This window comes from Watersipora subatra, chromosome 6, assembly GCF_963576615.1.
Source record: "Watersipora subatra chromosome 6, tzWatSuba1.1, whole genome shotgun sequence".
Taxonomy (NCBI): Eukaryota; Metazoa; Bryozoa; class Gymnolaemata; order Cheilostomatida; family Watersiporidae; genus Watersipora; species Watersipora subatra.
The window spans coordinates 38,092,770-38,115,487 of NC_088713.1; the positions used below are offsets into that span (position 1 = coordinate 38,092,770).

General features: G+C 36.4%; 1 protein-coding gene across 1 annotated transcript; it reads left to right on the plus strand.

Moving 5' to 3' along the window:
- The first annotated feature begins 213 nt into the window (after window positions 1-213).
- On the plus strand, window positions 214-5,804 carry LOC137398234 (cell death protein 3-like). The gene is made up of 5 exons (XM_068084341.1): window positions 214-396; window positions 2,288-2,507; window positions 2,805-3,035; window positions 4,372-4,484; window positions 5,685-5,804. The coding sequence occupies exons 1-5, from the start codon at window positions 214-216 to the stop codon at window positions 5,802-5,804; spliced, it is 867 nt and encodes a 288-aa protein (XP_067940442.1).
- The last annotated feature ends 16,914 nt before the right edge of the window (window positions 5,805-22,718 follow it).

Genomic DNA, 22,718 nt, shown 5'->3' on the forward strand with positions numbered 1-22,718 from the left:
ACAAACCAGTTTGTCTCATTTTACTGTGGCCCACTGGATTAACCAGTTTTCAGCTAACATTGAAAAGACTTTGAAAGAACGAATAAAGAGATTCACATTATATAGCTTGGCTCTTGATGAAAGCAAAGCACAGATATTAGTGACTCTGCCAAATTAGTTATTTTCATACGAGGCATCACAGATAATTTTGAAACAATTGAAGAATGTTTAGACATGGCCAGTATGTCTTCAACAACCACTGGACAAGACATTTGCGACCAAGTAGCGATGGATAAGTTTGAACTGGACCCTTTTAGGCTCGCTGGCCTAACAACTGATGGGGCACCTTTGATGACAGGAAAAATTAATGGATTCACCAAGAAATTCTTAGATGCCATAGGTTCGCCAGAGGTTGTGGTGAATCATTGTATTATACACCATGGAAATTTATGCGCAGAAATTCTTGGTTGTACTGATGCGATGAAAAGTGTGGTTAAATCTGTAAACTACATTCGTGCTCGAGGACTCAATCATCGCCAATTAAAGGCATTTTTTTGAAGAGCTCGATTCAGATTACCCAGATGTTGTGTACTTCTCTGCAGTGCGTTGGTTGAGCCGAGTTAGTTCGCTAAAAAGATTTTGGAACCTGAGAAAAAGATTATGACTTTCATGGTGAACAAGCATCAGGATGTTGTTTGTTTAACTGATGATGACACGTTAAGTGACCTTGCCTTTCTAACTGACATCACAAAACATCTTTCAGATTTAAACGTTGAACTACTAGGCAAATTTCAGTCGATAAACAAGATGTTTGAACACATATGTTCCTTTGAAAAGAAGCTTCAACTGTTTCAGAATCAACTGAGTAAAACCCAACTTACTCATTTTCCTTGTTTAGCAGTCAAAAAAACAGAACCGCTAGGAATAGATTGCTCCAAATATACTGAACAACCTAACAAGTTGAATTTCAAATTTTCAACAAGGTTGGCTGATTTTAGGAAATGTGAACCTAAGTTCAAACTATTTTCTCAGCCCTTTGACATGGTACCTGAAGACAGTCCTGACCGCTATCAAATGGAGGTGATAGAATTACAATCAGATGCCGATTTGAGAAAAGCATATACGAATAATGATTTAGTAACTTTTCATGAGAAATATGTATTTGGAAAGTATCCAAATCTAGAGCTGAATGCAAGAAACATGTTATCACTTTTTGGCAGTACGTATTGTTGTGAACAGTTTTTATTCAAAAATGATGTTCACTAAAGACAGGTACCGAAGTCAACTCACCGATGAACACCTGACCAGTCAACGTCGAGTTGCTACTACATCAGTAAAAGCGGACATTGAAAAGTTGGGTAAAAACGTAAAATACCAAGTTTCACACTAATTATCTGATATGCACTTTATTTGTTTGTCTCAATTGTTTGGTCAAATATTACAGATTCATTCTAATAAAAGTTTGTATTTATTGTTTGCAAGAAATATACTTATTTATATTATAATATTTTCTTAGTCTCCTCAACTCGACACATAATTTTTGATTAGATTACATTATTTTGGGTTGCCGGCCTTAGGTGTTGTTGAAATATTAAAAAGTGGCCCTCAAAAAAAAACATGTTGCACACCCCTGCTCTATAAGCATGAAAAGATAGAACAATTAGATACAATTCAATACAATCAAGTGTAATGCTGAGATGTGTTTACAAATAATAAATACTCAAACAGTTACACTTCTAAATGTAGAAATGTTAAAATATATACGCAAAGTATACACGAAGCTGCACAGAGGTAGGTTAATGTACCACGGTGTTCCTAATGAAGATTATGAACGTAATTCTCAGTCCTTAGTTATGTCATTTGTAATCTGTATCACTTCATCTGTGCTCTTCATTCTCCCCGTCTTAACACTGCTTATATAGCAAGGGTTGAGTGTTAATTCATGGGATTTCCAAGCAAGCTGGCTTTTAAATTATCAGAGAATAGCTGAACGCTTACGGTAATTAAAGCAGCTCAGCTTAGTAAATTCATCACAATATTATCAAAATGTGAAAAACCATGAAAAATGTTAGAATAGATAAAAATACTGCATGTTATCCTAAATTATTGTTGCACAAAACTTTGAATATTTTATTTTAATATTATTTTTTTATTTTTACATTTAGACCTAGAATTGTATTGATTCTGCATCAGTGTCAAAAGTCAGTTTGTAAAAGCCATTACCTTCCTCTTCCTTAATTTTAATTGTTTGCTTTATTCATTGAGTTTCTAATCCTTCTAATCCTTTCAAACCTTTCATGCCTTTCAGCGCATGTTGGAAGTAATCAGAAATGAGACAGGCAGACAAATTGATAGAAACTATGGGATGTTTGTGTTGGTCATTATGAGCCATGGTTCTGAGACGGCCATATCTGGAAGTGATGGAACGGTGGTACAGAGAACAGACATTAATAATGCCTTATCAGCTCAGAACTTTCCAGCAATGGCCAGGAAACCAAAACTTGTTATTATTCAGGCATGCTCTAGAGGTGAGTTATCTGGTCAGGGCACCAATAATTTGTAAAAGTAAGTCTGTCTTACATTATTTCACTTTTTCAGCATTAAACAGCTCTTGATTAATAAGCATTTGACTTTGCTAAAAACTTGGAATCTTATGTTTGTAACTCAAATTGTTTCAATTCCATATTTTCTCCTTTTTGATTACTAAACATAGTGAGCCTATTATTAATGACTAAACCTTAATGAACGATTGTTATAATACGTTCTACATTTTTCTACATTACATGTATTAAGTTCTACCATTATGATTTCCTGGTGTATTTTAGGACTGCCAGACGAAGTGGTTCCTGACCCTCAACCTGCCACTCCATCACCTCATCCAGGTTCTTCTCTGGCATCAGTGTTTAGTTTGCCTACAAATGAAGTTCCTTTTTGCTCAGCCACGACTCTACCAACAGCTGCAAGGCCAATCACATCTTCTGTTCTATTGCACCCACCGGGGTCTCATGAAGTCTTAGATACTGATGACCTGCTGATCTGGGAAGCCAGTTTTCGTGGTTAGTGCGATTTCTAACTAAATTTTTTAATTGGAACAATTAATTGCGAGTGTTTGCTGGTCAACCCTGTACTTTATTGCATTTTTAAATAAATTGAGTACTGACCTTTAGTGAGCGTTTTGAGGTGTACATATTTGATGTTCCGTACATATTGTTTAACCATGTTGATTGAGATATTACTCAGTGCGCAGTGTCTCATTGCAGCATTTGTTTCAACTAAAAACACAGCATTTTTTTTTTGGCTCGCGCTTTGTTATTACTTGTTCTTGCAAACCCAAGCAAGCAATATATCAGAAAAAGTCCCTCAGCAACAGAATTTCACTTGCGTGTCCTTACATCTATCCAATTGATGCTGAATACAAAAACAGTCACTTTTGTATTTGGCAATTGGTTTTATAACTAAGCAAATTACAGCTGTTTGGGCTCTAGCTTTTAATTAGTAAATGCTAGCCATTTTATTTTGCCATCCGAAGTATTAAGATAACATGAGAGCAGCTAAGAGAAGCTAAAATACCTTACTGCAGAGTCATGTCACACAATAAAATATGAAATGAACTCGGAAGGTTGGTTGACCTCGATCGAAAAACAAACAAGTTTGTATTGTACAAAATATAATGATCATTAGCAAAATTTAAAAAAATGAAAGAAGATAAGTGCTCTAACAAACATTGTTTTAAATTTAAACTGAAAATAACTGTAACAAAGTTAGACAAAATTGCAATACAATAACGTAAGCATTGCTAGCTGAAACGAATTGTTTGAATTTAACTTTCAAGAAAGTTTTCAAAATTCATTAACTCATCAATTTTTCATTCGTTAACTTTTTCCTAATGTCGTAGTTTCAATTGGAAAGTTCAGCAACTACCAAGCAATATAGATTTTTCTTTTAATAGTTTATACTGTAGGTTTTGTAGGACTCTATATTTATAATGAAACCTATATTAAAAGTGTTGTTACAAAGTTCTAAAAGTTTTAATAGATATATAAAAACTCTCCGGAATATGACACAAAAAACGTATTATATTTCAACTATTTCTTTTACCACTATTATAAAATGCTTATCCTAACTGTTTGAAACTGTCCTATAGGCAATTTAAATATGTTTCTACTATAAATATGTTAGGTTGATTGTTTTGTAAAAATATTATGCCCTTTTGCCAGTTAATAAGTTGGATAGTTTCTGAGCCACTTCAAACTCACAGAACTATTAAAATGGCACTCGGGTCACATAAGCGTTTCTGCAGTAGTGCAAAAGTGGCCGTAAAATATTTAAGAATCATCTCAATTAACCTACACAACTATTATTACACATTGAAACTCTCTTCCAATGTGACAGGTCACATGGCATATAGACATCACACAGACGGTTCCTGGTTTATTACTGCTGTTGTTGAGTCCCTTTCTAAACATGCCTGCCATAGAGATCTCAAGACTCTCTTTGACAAACAGGTAGGATAAAATATTTGATAAACTGGCAAATTGTTTAATAAACTATTTATCATAGAAATTTTATGTTTAAGCTATATTTGATGCCTATGTCATCATTTAACATTTTTTGTTAATAATATGCCGCTTTCTGTCACATTAGGGCATTTTTAATGTGCTACTGTGAGCCAAGTACAATCAGAACTAGACCCAAAACTTTTGTGTGATCAATAATTGCTTTGATCGGTTCGTATTTTTATCTAACTTTCCTCACAGTTAAAAAGATATATAGTTGCATTGGGCTTGATTAACGTTAACCAAGATATTTGATTATTAAATTTGGTAAGGGCTGTTGACATGTGATAACAACGTGTCCAGTGGCACATTAACGAATGTCATGGTCTGATATATTAATTAATGTATCACTCTACAGTTCACTAACACTTGTTTAGTTATAAATAAGTTATGTGTATGGAAAAACCATTTTATTAGAATCCTTTTCTTTTCTTCAATAGAGTAATTAATCTGTCAGGAGAACAGTACTGAAAGTCACATATATAAGATAACTCTAAATGTATGGATACATGTATGGCTGAGTGAATACTCGTCATGCACAATATTTCATCATTGATATATTTTTGACAATTTGTCATATTGTGTAATGTTACAGAGTTTACGTCGTAAATTCAAATGAGATTTCCTCTTTGTGATAACTGCTGCAGCTCTTCAGAGATTTCCGAAATAATTTATATGAACATGTTTCCTCATATTTTTCCGGAGGTTGTTCCAATTTTAAACAAGAGCTTTGTTGTTTTCCATTTTTTCATCTATTATCGATTTACCTGAGGTTCATTGTCTTAAAATTGAAAGAAATGTATATATGAAACAATTTTAAATAATATTTAAGCAGCATAAAATCAAACTATTTGAAGGAGAACTGTAAATTGCATCTGATTATTTGAGATGTTTAAAAAAACTTCAGACATAGTTAAAAATTAGCTTACACGTTGAGACAAATAATTTCTAAAAGTCACAAAAATGGCATTATTTTAGGTGATCTTAGGTTAATTTTTGGCTGTTTTTACCGTTATAAAAGTGGTTATATTCGGTGGGCTCAATTTTCAATCAATGAAAGATTTAATTGATTGCTGTATACATTGAAAACACTTTATAATTGTCGAACTATTAAAAATTGGCATAGCTTACACTTTTTTGTGGCAATAGATTAAGAAGAAAGTGAGAAAGCGAAGCATGCAATTTGGAGGTCAACAACCGACTATGACCGAGACTCTTCAGAAGGATTTGTTTTTGTTCCCTGGATACAACCCACCTGACCCTGAGTAATCGCCTGCTAATCCTTTGCTGCCTTATCAGTTTTTATGTCTATATACAGCTGTAGTGTTTACTGACCACTAGAAAGACAAAATTCCAGGTACACTAATGACAAGACTTTCATCCCTTTTATCCCTTTTGAAATTGCTGCTTCGAGGGATGACTTGCTTATCAAACATAAGGTTTTTCATGTATATGATATTCTTTATTGTGGCATATATATAAATATATTGTGCAGTCTTATTAAATTACTTATAATGTGTTCCTCTAGTTTACCTGATTTCCGCTGAGTTATTATTGAGGAACCAGATGGTATGACATACGAGATTACTCTGAGCAGTTCATACATTCTGAATCAAGCAATTCATAGGTAATGGATATACTCTAGTAGTTATATGCCCTAGAGCAATATCTCTAGTAGTATATGTGTCTCAGCAATGTTTAGAACCAGTTTTTTGCCATGCAGTTCTTTTTACCTCATACTATTTTTTTATTTTAAGCTTGTGCAAGCTTTCTGTGCTAGTTCAACAATTGCTGCTGCTTTTTATGCATACTATTTGCTATAATAAACAAAGTTCTTTAAACACAGTTTTCTAAGTCTCTGTGAGAGGCCATCTATATTTTTACAGCCCTTATTAATTTGTTTATAATAAAACCATTTAGAGATGTTTGTTCCATATACTGATTCTGAACGAACAACTTTGATTTCTTTCCTCAATTATGCAAACATAAATAGAATGTTTGTCAAGTTAAACACATTTTAGTTAGTAGCCATAAAATTATAAAATAAATGAAATATGAGCCATTCCATCACCAATGACAATGAATATGCATTTTGTAAATTTTAAGGATTTTTAACAATTCCTTGGAGTTATCTCATTACCACTGACAAAGGAAAATAACTGCTTCCTGGCAGTTTTGGTTGCGTTAATGCGTATTTGCCAGTATCAATAACGGTGAACATAGCTTAGGAGTTATCTCATAAATACTGACAAGGGAAAATAATTACATTCTCACTGTACACTCATGTCAATGTAAAGTTAGTGGCTGCACAAATTATTTCAGTAAACTCAATCTATAAGACTGTCAGCTCTAAAGTATAAGACTGTGCATGTTGAAAAACAAACCAGTTTTAAAATTTGCCGACTCTTGACTATCAATATGTGTTTTTAAAATTAATGACTGTACAGTAACTTTTGTATTGTTGGTTTGTGTCAACAACTTTTTTCCATTTTTGTCTTCACTTTCATTTAGTTTAGGGTACATGATTATGGTGAATCTTTGATTTTGATTTTGATTTGATTTGATTTTTATTGCGTAATAATAACATGACAATATGAGTAAAAAAATACACAGAGTAGCAATAGGACATGCCAGATAGCCAGAGGCTAGAGTCAAGGCAGCCCCAGCAAGCAGTAGGAAAAGAAACAGAATCAGCGATAAGCGCACACTCCGGAGCACCAGAGTCAGGAAGGACAGTCCCAGGACGCCCACAGGCGCTCTACCAACTTCGCCTTCAGCTGACCCGGAGCAGAGCCCGCACAATCACTCAAAAATTTATTATATAATTTCATTGCACTAAAAAATATCGATCTCTGTCCCTTAGAAGACAAACACTTTTTCAACTTTAATTGATTTTTACTTTTTAAACGGGTATCTTGACAATGATCTATCATAAAATCTTGCAACTCTTCCATGGGGAAAGAATTTGTTAAAAACATTAGCAGGCGATACTGGAATAAAATTTCAATTGGCATTATTTTTAAAATTTTAAAATTTTTGGAAACTGTTTGATTTGGTTTAAAATTGAGTATTATTCTGATTGCCTTTTTTTGCATGATTAAAAGTTTGTTTAAATCAGTTTTGTTGCCGTGGCCCCAAAACTCGATTCCATAAATTAAAAGAGAATAGAAAAAACTGTAGTACAAATTGATCATGGTTGATTTGTCTAGGTAGGGGCGAATGAAACGTAATATTAGTAATATGTAATTAAGTTTTTTGATGAGACTTTGGATGTGTTTTTTAAAAGTCAAGTTGTTGTCTAACGTGATACCTAAAAATTGAGTCGAATCTTTGATTTGTAGTTGAGAATTGTTTAAAGAAAGGCTTAGATTATAATTTAGATCTTCATGAGAGGAGTGGCACACATTCAATATCCATATAAATATTTTTTTCAATTTTTGCTCACAGAAGCATCTAGTTTATAGCTTCTAATAAATTCATAGCAATACTATGAAGCCATTTAATGGTAGCGTCAGTAGTTATCACTCAGTTTGAAGAAATTTCCAGAATGTGATAAATCTTTCTACATACAAAAAAATATAATTTATTCTTTTCACATTTTTCCAGGTATTTATCAAGTACCTTATATACCATTGAATCTTGTCATAACCTGTGTTCCTACTTGAATGAGTACAAAGCACATTGTGTGCTATTAAATACAACAGATAGAAGGCTTTATAGCCGTTTCAGTTAAACCTTGAGTGTTGCTACTTCTTTTCCTGAAGCACTTGTCTCATCATTATTTGTTGACAGTGTGAGTCACCTCTACATGAATGAATCACTTCATAATTTACTGGCTTTGAGTGAGTTTCCTCAAATATGAACTTGCACAATATTTTAGTAGATTTGATCATGAAGTATTGATATTTTTCTATCACTAGCAATCGATTTTGATGTTTAGAATTATTAAGATCAAAATTGGTAAAACTTGATCTTGGTTAAAATGCTCAGGTCAAGTGTAAGTGTGACAATGACATCTATAGTCACAAAATTACTGAAATAAATAGAGATGCATATCGCTTTAACTTAAATGAAATAGCCGATATCAATTATTTCAATTAGTGTCGTCAATTTGAGAGTCTGAGCATTTTGCCTGGGCATTTTTTCCGCAATCCAGTTTTGCTGATTTTCATTTTGACACATTCTGGAACTCAGATCACTTCAAACATAACATTTAATCGTGAAAGATAAAATATTTATTATTATGCTGATAAAATCTACCAAAATTTGAGCAAGTTAATCTTTAGGTATATTTTATGGCAAAATCAGTTTAAGAAGCTCATAAAATCATACATTAGAGTTATTGTTTTAGCGTGTGTTTTTAAAAGGTTATGCCAAAAGCATGCTATAGTTAACCAACAAAAAGGTTAAAATTTTCTTTGCCTAAAAGCTAAAAAATGCTTGTTCTCAAGTAAAAAGTAATTATTTTATTAGCAATTATAAATTGAAAAAATATGAGCTACAACATAGAACTATTTTGGTAATCACCTGTTACAACAATAAAACTTTTATTTTAGCACCGACTCTGTTTGAACGCCATCTCTAGAGACCGCCCCTTCAACATTCACTTTGAAAGTCACTACATTTGACCATTATTAACCGATAATAGAATGCGATCAGTAGAAAACATCTTCCAAAATGGTTCAATAATGACTGGATTACATGAATAACAGTTGATTCTTTAGTTGTTACAATGGTTTTAGTGAAAGAGTGCCTGAGGACACCGATTGTCATCATCACCAAAACAACACTCTGATTTGCAGTCATCAAGGTTTAAATCTATTTTATTGTTTTTCAGTTCATTCAAAACATGGTTTACAACCAAATATAAACACTTTATATCTTATAAATATATTTTGATGACCGATAGAAATATTCTTGAAGGACAGCGTACGACGTAGTAGCAGCAATTGTTGCAAAGTTTTAAAGTGCGTTTTCCAGCTTTATGGCTTTTTGGTTTTTTTTCAATAGTTTAAAGGCAACACCATCAAAATACGTATTAGATGTATCAGTCTAATAACCTCTACTCGAAATAGTTTCTAGCCTAGTGAGGTCTGTTATTTCGACATAATTAAAAAACCGTTTAGCAAAATTCCTGACACCAACTAAACTAATTTAGCCTTCAGAGATGGTAAAAATAAAAGTGACATCAGGGTCAATTTGCCCGTAAAAAGGGTAAATTGACTTCCAAAAGTCAAACCAGCTAATCAAAAGGTATAGTGCCATGCTTAAATTTGAACGTTGCTTTTAATTCAAAGCCACTATAGAAGAAGGCTTGAAAAATAAAGCATAGCGTCGCTAAAATAGATGCTTTACAGTCTATAATTGATGGAAGGTTTATGACTATACATTAGCTTGTATTGCTTATACAAACAAATAGAGCCTCTGATATGCCTGTAAAGTTATTAATGTCCAGAGAGGTCTAAGATTACCCATCAGCAACTATCCATGAATGAGAGTCATAAAACTTGTTTTCCTTTTGCAAGAATAATGTGACCATCCATTCCAACTTCAAAATGCCCGTTGTCCCTGAACGGCTCATCTCCTCAGACTAATAACAACAACAAAAAGTCACATCGTTGAATAGCGTGGTAAAATGACTACAAACAACAAGTAGTGGAAAGGTAAAGAAAGTGAAAAAGTGAATCATACTTTCTGGGTATTGTTTGTCTGCACACTAAAGGGCACTTTAACAGTGTAACCTAGATTTTTCAAGATTTCTTCAAAGTGGGTCTGCTTCTTTGACGACTGATTAGCTTCTTTAAGGCCGAGCTGAGCCAACTCTTTCCTAATGTCAATCATACTAAATAAAATAAATTCATGCAAATACATTTTCGGATCATAAAATGATTATTCAACAATGTGGCAAACGAAATTGAGACACGTGCTTTTTACACCCGTTTATTTTACCATTAGTTTATGGAGAAATAGATAAGTTTTTGAATGTATCTGAGAGTTATTTCATTTATCTAGAAAACCTTTGGTTATCAATTTATAAAATAAAGTTAAACAAGTTAACTTGTCAATCTAGCAAGCTTTCTACATATTGTTTAAGAAGGTCAGACCTACAAATATGTCTATTAGTGCCGTCTCCTTCAACTTTTCCAAGTATCTATTAAAGCCTGAGTGTTAGAATTCTAGAACAAGGAGTTAAACGTAACCTGTTTTAACCGTGTAACTGATGCTAAACTAACTCACTGGGTAGTTTAATCATATTCATATACCAAAAAGCTCCCTAAGACCTTGCCAACAACAACTGATAAAACTTTATCAGACAGTCCAAAGTTTACACCATTGGGAGAGTCAGTGCTGTTTTCCTAACTATACCTTGAGCATGAGGTTTGCTTTCATCATAATTATGATTTGCCGTAGTAGTCGCACAGTCTGCTAGCACCAAAGATATGTCAGTGATTATCTCCACTTTACACACTTTGTTATGTTTAATGAGAAATCAGATCGAGACTTTAGTCTTTCTGTGACAGATTCATCATGACTCCAGAACCAGAGTTGATCTATTATAGAATGAGACTAAGTTTAGTATGATTGAATAGATACCCAGCTGCGAGTTCTTGATCTATTTTACATGCGTATTTAATACCTAATATGGCAAAAATGTTGAAAACGACTGTCAGCAATAGCGTATATAACAGACAGGTTGATATGATATATTGCAGACACTTAACTTGAGATTTAACAACTAACACCAGGTACTATGATAATCACTAAAATATAACCGTGTACCAGCTCATCTTGAGCATGAAAAGCTAATAGATTAAATCATGCTATGACAATATGTTTGCTTATAACACCTTCAACAACCACAAAATCCTGCATTTCTCAAACTCAAGTACAACATGTAGTTGTTACTACAACTAACTAAACTAGTTGTTGTGTACTGTATAGGCCTACTGTATGTCATACAAATACTGTTTATATAATTATCTAATCTCTTTGAAATATAAATCTATAAAATTGTGAAGATTACCAACAATGTAAAATAATATTAATAATAAATTGACTGTAGATTTTCAATTGTGGAGCTGATTCAATAAAATAAATAAACATGTAGTTAAGCGAATATTTGCTTTAAAGGATATGATGGCTTTAAAGATGAGCTTACACAAGGTTTTAGTGAATTTTATTAGAAAATATAAGTGTTTTCCACCATTTGATAATTCTTTTAATGTTTGAGTTGGTCTGATTACCAGGATTCATCACGATTAAAATCGTCAAAACTTGCTCGCGGTTTAAATGCTAAGAAGTAAAATGCGTGCAAAAATGATGTCATTGAGTTTTTCACAAATGTCGTTCTAACTATTATATTTTTAAACTAGGTGAGTCCCCTAGGATAAAACTACATCAAATCTAAGCTTAATATCTTAGGATTTTATTAATACAATTTTCATTCACATCATTTCAATTGTGTTAGAGCTATAGCATACAACGTAAACGTCACAATGGTTCAATTTTTGTACGGAAAGGTTTCGCAGGTTATACAAGAGACGTTACATAGTTTCCAGAAAATTGAAGCAACTTTACATCCGTAATAGTTGTGATATTCTCACAGCCAAAGTTGCTTTCTCTATACCTTCCACAAGTTTGAGCAAAACGTTGTTATTATTCAACAGTGTGATATTAGTCTTCAGCTATGAATTATCAAGTATATAATGTATACCTAAATGTGTAAGGTCACCTTGAACAGAAATTTTTTTCAGCAAACATCACCAACATTTCAGTGGCATAAAGGCAAATAATTGTGATAAACTTCTTAGCGAAATTAGAGAACAGCTGAAAAAGGGCATTACTGACAGCTTGTAGCGAATAACTGGTAAGTTGCTCCCAATAAAGGCACTATGAATGGATTAAAAAGTTTAAAAGTTTAAAAGTGGCTGAAAAAGTGGCAAAGAAGCAGCCAGCTCCAGAAGACCATTAACCACGCAAGGAGAAGAAAAGGCTTCTCTGTTCTAAAACCTTCAGATACAGAGAATTGAGATATGCAAAGAGACGCCTAATGACCGCAGCTTGCCGCTTAGATCAGAGTACTCTACTTTGATAAAGACCTGGATAAGAGACATGTCCCGGCAAAGCTTGTTCCACAACTGCTGAGTGATGATCCAGATGATGATAGAGTAGTTCTCTGCAAGGAATGGTAAGAAGTGCAAGCATCTGATCATGATTTTATTGATTCTTTGATTATGGAGATGGGTAACAGGTATTCTTCATGTCAACAGAAAGAACTAATGTGTCACTCTACAGTAAATACCTGACAAATTACCAATCGCCAATAGTTTGAAATATTCTTCTATTATAAAGATGAATCTAAAGTGTGCCTATCTAATTGCATACTTGTTGTTGCTTTTATTGAAACTTATTTCAGTTTTTCTGAGTGTTCGATACATTCTACTGCACTGTCTCGCATCAACTCTTTTCCTGACTGTCCGATACATTCTACTGCACCGTCTCACATCAACTCTTCTTCTGACTGTTCGATACTTTCTACTGCATCTTCTCACATCAACTCTTTTTCTGACTGTTTGATACATTCTACTGCATCTTCTCACATCAACTCTTTTTCTGACTGTTTGATACATTCTACTGCACCTTCAAATATCAACTCTTCTTCTGACTGTTCGATACTTTCTACTGCACCTTCTTACATCAACTCTTCTTCTGACTGTTCGATACTTTCTACTGCACCGTCTCACATCAACTCTTCTTCTGACTGTTCAATACTTTCTACAGCACCTTCTAATATCAACTCTTCTTCTGACTGTTCGATACTTTCTACTGCACCGTCTCACATCAACTCTTCTTCTGACTGTTTGATACATTCTACAGCACCTTCTCACATCAACACTTCTTCTGACTGTTCGATACATTCTACTGCACCGTCTCACATCAACTCTTCTTCTGACTGTTCGATACTTTCTACAGCATCTTCCCACATCAACTCTTCTTCTGACTGTTCAATACTTTCTACAGCAACTTCTAATATCAACTCTTCTTCTGACTGTTCGATACTTTCTACCGCACCTTCTCATATCAACTCTTCTTCTGACTGTTCAATACTTTCTACTGCATCTTCTCACATCAACTCTTCTTCTGACTGTTTGATACTTTCTACTGCACCTTCCCACATCAACTTTTCTTCTGACTGTTCGATACATTCTACTGCATCTTCTCACATCAACTCTTCTTCTGACTGTCCGATACTTCAACAGCACCTTCTCACATCAACTCTTTTTCTGACTGTCCGATACTTTCTACTGCATCTTCTCACATCAACTCTTCTTCTGACTGTCCGATACATTCTACAGCACCTTCCCACATCAACTCTTTTTCTGACTGTTCGATACTTTCTACAGCGCCTTATCACATCAACTCTTCTTCTGACTGTTCGATACTTTCTGCAGGATCTTCTTACATCAACTCTTTTTCTGGCTGTTCGATACTTTCTACAGCATCTTCTCACATCAACTCTTCTTCTGACTGTTCAATACTTTCTACTGCATCTTCCCACATCAACTCTTCTTCTGACTGTTCGATACTTTCTACAGCGCCTTCTCACATCAACTCTTCTTCTGACTGTTTGATACTTTCTACAGCGCCTTCTCACATCAACTCTTCTTCTGACTGTTTGATACATTCTACAGCACCTTCTCACATCAACTCTTCTTCTGACTGTTCGATACTTTCTACAGCGCCTTCTCACATCAACTCTTCTTCTGACTGTTCGATACTTTCTGCAGCATCTTCTTACATCAACTCTTTTTCTGGCTGTTCGATACTTTCTACAGCACCTTTTCACATCAACTGTTTTTCTGACTGTTCGATACCTTCTACTGCATCTTCTCACATCAACTCTTCTTCTGACTGTTCAATACTTTCTACTGCATCTTCCCACATCAACTCTTCTTCTGACTGTTCGATACTTTCTACAGCGCCTTCTCACATCAACTCTTCTTCTGACTGTTTGATACATTCTACAGCACCTTCTCACATCAACTCTTCTTCTGACTGTTCAATACTTTCTACAGCACCTTCTCACATCAACTCTTCTTCTGACTGTTCAATACTTTCTACTGCATCTTCTCACATCAACTCTTCTTCTGACTGTTTGATACTTTCTACTGCATCTTCTCACATCAACTCTTCTTCTGACTGTTTGATACATTCTACAGCGCCTTATCACATCAACTCTTCTTCTGACTGTTTGATACTTTCTACAGCACCTTCCCACATCAACTCTTCTTCTGACTGTTCAATACATTCTACTGCACCGTCTCACATCAACTGTTTTTCTGACTATTCGATACTTTCTACAGCACCTTCTCACATCAACTCTTTTTCTGACTGTTCGATACATTCTACAGCACCGTCTCACATCAACTCTTCTTCTGACTGTTCGATACTTTCTACAGCACCTTCTCACATCAACTCTTTTTCTGACTGTTCGATACTTTCTACAGCACCGTCTCACATCAACTCTTCTTCTGACTGTTCGATACTTTCTACAGCACCTTCTCACATCAACTGTTTTTCTGACTGTTCGATACTTTATACAGCACCGTCTCACATCAACTCTTCTTCTGACTGTTTAATACTTTCTACAGCATCTTCCCACATCAACTCTTCTTCTGACTGTTTGATACTTTCTACAGCATCTTCTCACATCAACTCTTCTTCTGACTGTCCGATACATTCTACAGCATCTTCCCACATCAACTCTTCTTCTGACTGTTTGATACTTTCTACAGCACCTTCTCACATCAACTCTTCTTCTGACTGTCCGATACATTCTACAGCACCGTCTCACATCAACTCTTTTTCTGACTGTTCGGTACATTCTACTGCATCTTCTCACATCAACTCTTCTTCTGACTGTTCAATACTTTCTACAGCACCTTCTCACATCAACTCTTCTTCTGACTGTCCCATACATTCTACAGCATCTTCCCACATCAACTCTTCTTCTGACTGTTTGATACTTTCTACAGCACCTTCTCACATCAACTCTTTTTCTGACTGTCCAATACTTTCTACAGCACCGTCTCACATCAACTCTTTTTCTGACTGTCCAATACTTTCTACAGCACCTTCCCACATCAACTTTTCTTCTGACTGTTCAATACTTTCTACAGCACCTTCTCACATCAACTCTTCCTCTGACTGTCCGATACTTTCTACGGCATCTTCTCACATCAACTCTTCTTCTGACTGTTTGATACTTTCTACAGCACCTTCTTACATCAACTCTTCTTCTGACTGTTCGATACATTCTACTGCATCTTCGCACATCAACACTTCTTCTGACTGTTCGATACTTTATACAGCACCGTCTCACATCAACTCTTCTTCTGACTGTTTGATACTTTCTACAGCACCTTCTCACATCAACTCTTCTTCTGACTGTCCGATACATTCTACAGCATCTTCCCACATCAACTCTTCTTCTGACTGTTTGATACTTTCTACAGCACCTTCTCACATCAACTCTTCTTCTGACTGTCCAATACATTCTACAGCACCGTCTCACATCAACTCTTTTTCTGACTGTTTGATACTTTCTACAGCACCTTCTCACATCAACTCTTTTTCTGACTGTCCAATACTTTCTACAGCACCGTCTCACATCAACTCTTTTTCTGACTGTCCAATACTTTCTACAGCACCTTCCCACATCAACTCTTCATCTGACTGTCCGATACTTTCTACTGCACCTTCTCACATCAACTCTTCTTCTGACTGTCCGATACTTTCTACTGCACCTTCTCACATCAACTCTTCTTCTGACTGTCCGATACTTTCTACTGCATCTTCTCACATTAACTCTTCTTCTGACTGTTCGATACTTTCTACTGCACCGTCTCACATCAACTCTTCTTCTGACTGTTCGATACTTTCTACAGCAACCTCTCACATTAACTCTATTTCTGACTGTCCAATACTTTCTACAGCACCTTCCCACATCAACTCTTCTTCTGACTGTTCGATACTTTCTACTGCACCGTCTTACATCAACTCTTTTTCTGACTGTCCAATACTTTCTACAGCACCTTCCCACATCAACTCTTCATCTGACTGTCAGATACTTTCTACTGCACCTTCTCACATCAACTCTTCTTCTGACTGTCCGATACTTTCTACTGCACCTTCTCACATCAACTCTTCTTCTGACTGTCCGATACTTTCTACAGCATCTTCTCACATCAACTCTTCTTCTGACTGTTCGATACTTTCTACTGCATCTTCTCACATCAACTCTTCTTCTGACTGTTCAATACTTTCTACAGCATCTTCTCACATCAACTCTTCTTCTGACTGTTCGATACATTCTACTGCACCTTCTCATATCAACTTTTCTTCTGACTGTCCGATACTTTCTACAGCACCGTCTCACATCAACTCTTCTTCTGACTGTTCAATACTTTCTACTGCATCTTCTCATATCAACTCTTCTTCTGACTGTTCGATACTTTCTACAGCATCTTCTCACATCAACTCTTCTTCTGACTGTTCAATACTTTCTACAGCACCGTCTCACATCAACTCTTCTTCTGACTGTTCAATACTTTCTACTGCATCTTCTCATATCAACTCTTCTTCTGACTGTTTGATACTTTCTACAGCATCTTCTCACATCAACTCTTCTTCTGACTGTTTGATACTTTCTACAGCATCTTCTCACATCAACTCTTCTTCTGACTGTCCAATACTTTCTACAGCACCTTCCCACATCAACTCTTCTTCTGACTGTTCGATACTTTCTACTGCACCTTCTTACATCAACTCTTCTTCTGACTGTTCGATACTTTCTACTGCATCTTCTCACATCAACTCTTCTTCTGACTGTTCGATACTTTCTACTGCACCTTCTTACATCAACTCTTCTTCTGACTGTTCGATACTTTCTACTGCACCTTCTTACATCAACTCTTCTTCTGACTGTTCGATACTTTCTACAGCACCTTCCCACATCAACTCTTCTTCTGACTGTTCGATACTTTCTACTGCACCGTCTCACATCAACTCTTTTTCTGACTGTCCAATACTTTCTACAGCACCTTCCCACATCAACTCTTCATCTGACTGTCCGATACTTTCTACTGCACCTTCTCACATCAATTCTTCTTCTGACTGTCCGATACTTTCTACTGCACCTTCTCACATCAACTCTTCTTCTGACTGTCCGATACTTTCTACAGCATCTTCTCACATCAACTCTTCTTCTGACTGTTCGATACTTTCTACTGCATCTTCTCACATCAACTCTTCTTCTGACTGTTCAATACTTTCTACTGCACCTTCTTACATCAACTCTTCTTCTGACTGTTCGATACTTTCTACTGCACCTTCTCACATCAACTCTTCTTCTGACTGTCCGATACTTTCTACAGCATCTTCTCACATCAACTCTTCTTCTGACTGTTCGATACTTTCTACTGCATCTTCTCACATCAACTCTTCTTCTGACTGTTCAATACTTTCTACTGCACCTTCTCACATTAACTCTTCTTCTGGCTGTCCGATACTTTCTACAGCATCTTCTCACATCAACTCTTCTTCTGACTGTTCGATACTTTCTACTGCATCTTCTCACATCAACTCTTTTTCTGACTGTCCAATACTTTCTACAGCACCTTCCCACATCAACTCTTCATCTGACTGTTAGATACTTTCTACTGCATCTTCTCACATCAACTCTTCTTCTGACTGTCCGATACTTTCTACTGCACCTTCTCACATCAACTCTTCTTCTGACTGTTCGATACTTTCTACTGCATCTTCTCACATCAACTCTTCTTCTGACTGTTCGATACTTTCTACTGCATCTTCTCATATCAACTCTTCTTCTGACTGTTTGATACTTTCTACAGCATCTTCTCACATCAACTCTTCTTCTGACTGTTTGATACTTTCTACAGCATCTTCTCACATCAACTCTTTTTCTGACTGTCCAATACTTTCTACAGCATCTTCCCACATCAACTCTTCATCTGACTGTCCGATACTTTCTACTGCACCTTCTCACATCAACTCTTCTTCTGACTGTCCGATACTTTCTACTGCACCTTCTCACATCAACTCTTCTTCTGACTGTTCAATACTTTCTACAGCACCTTCTCACATCAACTCTTCTTCTGACTGTCCGATACATTCTACAGCATCTTCCCACATCAACTCTTCTTCTGACTGTTTGATACTTTCTACAGCACCTTCTCACATCAACTCTTTTTCTGACTGTCCAATACTTTCTACAGCACCGTCTCACATCAACTCTTTTTCTGACTGTCCAATACTTTCTACAGCACCTTCCCACATCAACTTTTCTTCTGACTGTTCAATACTTTCTACAGCACCTTCTCACATCAACTCTTCCTCTGACTGTCCGATACTTTCTACTGCATCTTCTCACATCAACTCTTCTTCTGACTGTTTGATACTTTCTACAGCACCTTCTTACATCAACTCTTCTTCTGACTGTTCGATACATTCTACTGCATCTTCGCACATCAACACTTCTTCTGACTGTTCGATACTTTATACAGCACCGTCTCACATCAACTCTTCTTCTGACTGTTTGATACTTTCTACAGCACCTTCTCACATCAACTCTTCTTCTGACTGTCCGATACATTCTACAGCATCTTCCCACATCAACTCTTTTTCTGACTGTTTGATACTTTCTACAGCACCTTCTCACATCAACTCTTTTTCTGACTGTCCAATACTTTCTACAGCACCGTCTCACATCAACTCTTTTTCTGACTGTCCAATACTTTCTACAGCACCTTCCCACATCAACTCTTCATCTGACTGTCCGATACTTTCTACTGCACCTTCTCACATCAACTCTTCTTCTGACTGTCCGATACTTTCTACTGCACCTTCTCACATCAACTCTTCTTCTGACTGTCCGATACTTTCTACTGCATCTTCTCACATTAACTCTTCTTCTGACTGTTCGATACTTTCTACTGCACCGTCTCACATCAACTCTTCTTCTGACTGTTCGATACTTTCTACAGCAACCTCTCACATTAACTCTTTTTCTGACTGTCCAATACTTTCTACAGCACCTTCCCACATCAACTCTTCTTCTGACTGTTCGATACTTTCTACTGCACCGTCTCACATCAACTCTTTTTCTGACTGTCCAATACTTTCTACAGCACCTTCCCACATCAACTCTTCATCTGACTGTCAGATACTTTCTACTGCACCTTCTCACATCAACTCTTCTTCTGACTGTCCGATACTTTCTACTGCACCTTCTCACATCAACTCTTCTTCTGACTGTCCGATACTTTCTACAGCATCTTCTCACATCAACTCTTCTTCTGACTGTTTGATACTTTCTACTGCATCTTCTCACATCAACTCTTCTTCTGACTGTTCAATACTTTCTACAGCATCTTCTCACATCAACTCTTCTTCTGACTGTTCGATACATTCTACTGCACCTTCTCATATCAACTTTTCTTCTGACTGTCCGATACTTTCTACAGCACCGTCTCACATCAACTCTTCTTCTGACTGTTCAATACTTTCTACTGCATCTTCTCATATCAACTCTTCTTCTGACTGTTCGATACTTTTTACAGCATCTTCTCACATCAACTCTTCTTCTGACTGTTCAATACTTTCTACAGCACCGTCTCACATCAACTCTTCTTCTGACTGTTCAATACTTTCTACTGCATCTTCTCATATCAACTCTTCTTCTGACTGTTTGATACTTTCTACAGCATCTTCTCACATCAACTCTTCTTCTGACTGTTTGATACTTTCTACAGCATCTTCTCACATCAACTCTTCTTCTGACTGTCCAATACTTTCTACAGCACCTTCCCACATCAACTCTTCTTCTGACTGTTCGATACTTTCTACTGCACCTTCTTACATCAACTCTTCTTCTGACTGTTCGATACTTTCTACTGCATCTTCTCACATCAACTCTTCTTCTGACTGTTCGATACTTTCTACTGCACCTTCTTACATCAACTCTTCTTCTGACTGTTCGATACTTTCTACTGCACCTTCTTACATCAACTCTTCTTCTGACTGTTCGATACTTTCTACAGCACCTTCCCACATCAACTCTTCTTCTGACTGTTCGATACTTTCTACTGCACCGTCTCACATCAACTCTTTTTCTGACTGTCCAATACTTTCTACAGCACCTTCCCACATCAACTCTTCATCTGACTGTCCGATACTTTCTACTGCACCTTCTCACATCAATTCTTCTTCTGACTGTCCGATACTTTCTACTGCACCTTCTCACATCAACTCTTCTTCTGACTGTCCGATACTTTCTACAGCATCTTCTCACATCAACTCTTCTTCTGACTGTTCGATACTTTCTACTGCATCTTCTCACATCAACTCTTCTTCTGACTGTTCAATACTTTCTACTGCACCTTCTTACATCAACTCTTCTTCTGACTGTTCGATACTTTCTACTGCACCTTCTTACATCAACTCTTCTTCTGACTGTTTGATACTTTCTACAGCATCTTCTCACATCAACTCTTCTTCTGACTGTCCGATACATTCTACAGCATCTTCCCACATCAACTCTTCTTCTGACTGTTTGATACTTTCTACAGCACCTTCTCACATCAACTCTTCTTCTGACTGTCCGATACATTCTACAGCACCGTCTCACATCAACTCTTTTTCTGACTGTTCGATACATTCTACTGCATCTTCTCACATCAACTCTTCTTCTGACTGTTCAATACTTTCTACAGCACCTTCTCACATCAACTCTTCTTCTGACTTTCCCATACATTCTACAGCATCTTCCCACATCAACTCTTCTTCTGACTGTTTGATACTTTCTACAGCACCTTCTCACATCAACTCTTTTTCTGACTGTCCAATACTTTCTACAGCACCGTCTCACATCAACTCTTTTTCTGACTGTCCAATACTTTCTACAGCACCTTCCCACATCAACTTTTCTTCTGACTGTTCAATACTTTCTACAGCACCTTCTCACATCAACTCTTCCTCTGACTGTCCGATACTTTCTACGGCATCTTCTCACATCAACTCTTCTTCTGACTGTTTGATACTTTCTACAGCACCTTCTTACATCAACTCTTCTTCTGACTGTTCGATACATTCTACTGCATCTTCGCACATCAACACTTCTTCTGACTGTTCGATACTTTATACAGCACCGTCTCACATCAACTCTTCTTCTGACTGTTTGATACTTTCTACAGCACCTTCTCACATCAACTCTTCTTCTGACTGTCCGATACATTCTACAGCATCTTCCCACATCAACTCTTCTTCTGACTGTTTGATACTTTCTACAGCACCTTCTCACATCAACTCTTCTTCTGACTGTCCAATACATTCTACAGCACCGTCTCACATCAACTCTTTTTCTGACTGTTTGATACTTTCTACAGCACCTTCTCACATCAACTCTTTTTCTGACTGTCCAATACTTTCTACAGCACCGTCTCACATCAACTCTTTTTCTGACTGTCCAATACTTTCTACAGCACCTTCCCACATCAACTCTTCATCTGACTGTCCGATACTTTCTACTGCACCTTCTCACATCAACTCTTCTTCTGACAGTCCGATACTTTCTACTGCACCTTCTCACATCAACTCTTCTTCTGACTGTCCGATACTTTCTACTGCATCTTCTCACATTAACTCTTCTTCTGACTGTTCGATACTTTCTACTGCACCGTCTCACATCAACTCTTCTTCTGACTGTTCGATACTTTCTACAGCAACCTCTCACATTAACTCTTTTTCTGACTGTCCAATACTTTCTACAGCACCTTCCCACATCAACTCTTCTTCTGACTGTTCGATACTTTCTACTGCACCGTCTTACATCAACTCTTTTTCTGACTGTCCAATACTTTCTACAGCACCTTCCCACATCAACTCTTCATCTGACTGTCAGATACTTTCTACTGCACCTTCTCACATCAACTCTTCTTCTGACTGTCCGATACTTTCTACTGCACCTTCTCACATCAACTCTTCTTCTGACTGTCCGATACTTTCTACAGCATCTTCTCACATCAACTCTTCTTCTGACTGTTCGATACTTTCTACTGCATCTTCTCACATCAACTCTTCTTCTGACTGTTCAATACTTTC

Coding starts and splice junctions, on each gene's coding strand:
- LOC137398234 (XM_068084341.1), top strand. CDS start 214: ATGGCCAGTATGTCTTCAACAACCACTGGACAAGACATTTGCGACCAA. Junction 2,508..2,804: donor TATTCAGGCATGCTCTAGAG/GTGAGTTATCTG, acceptor GGTGTATTTTAG/GACTGCCAGACGAAGTGGTT. Junction 4,485..5,684: donor AGACTCTCTTTGACAAACAG/GTAGGATAAAAT, acceptor TTGTGGCAATAG/ATTAAGAAGAAAGTGAGAAA.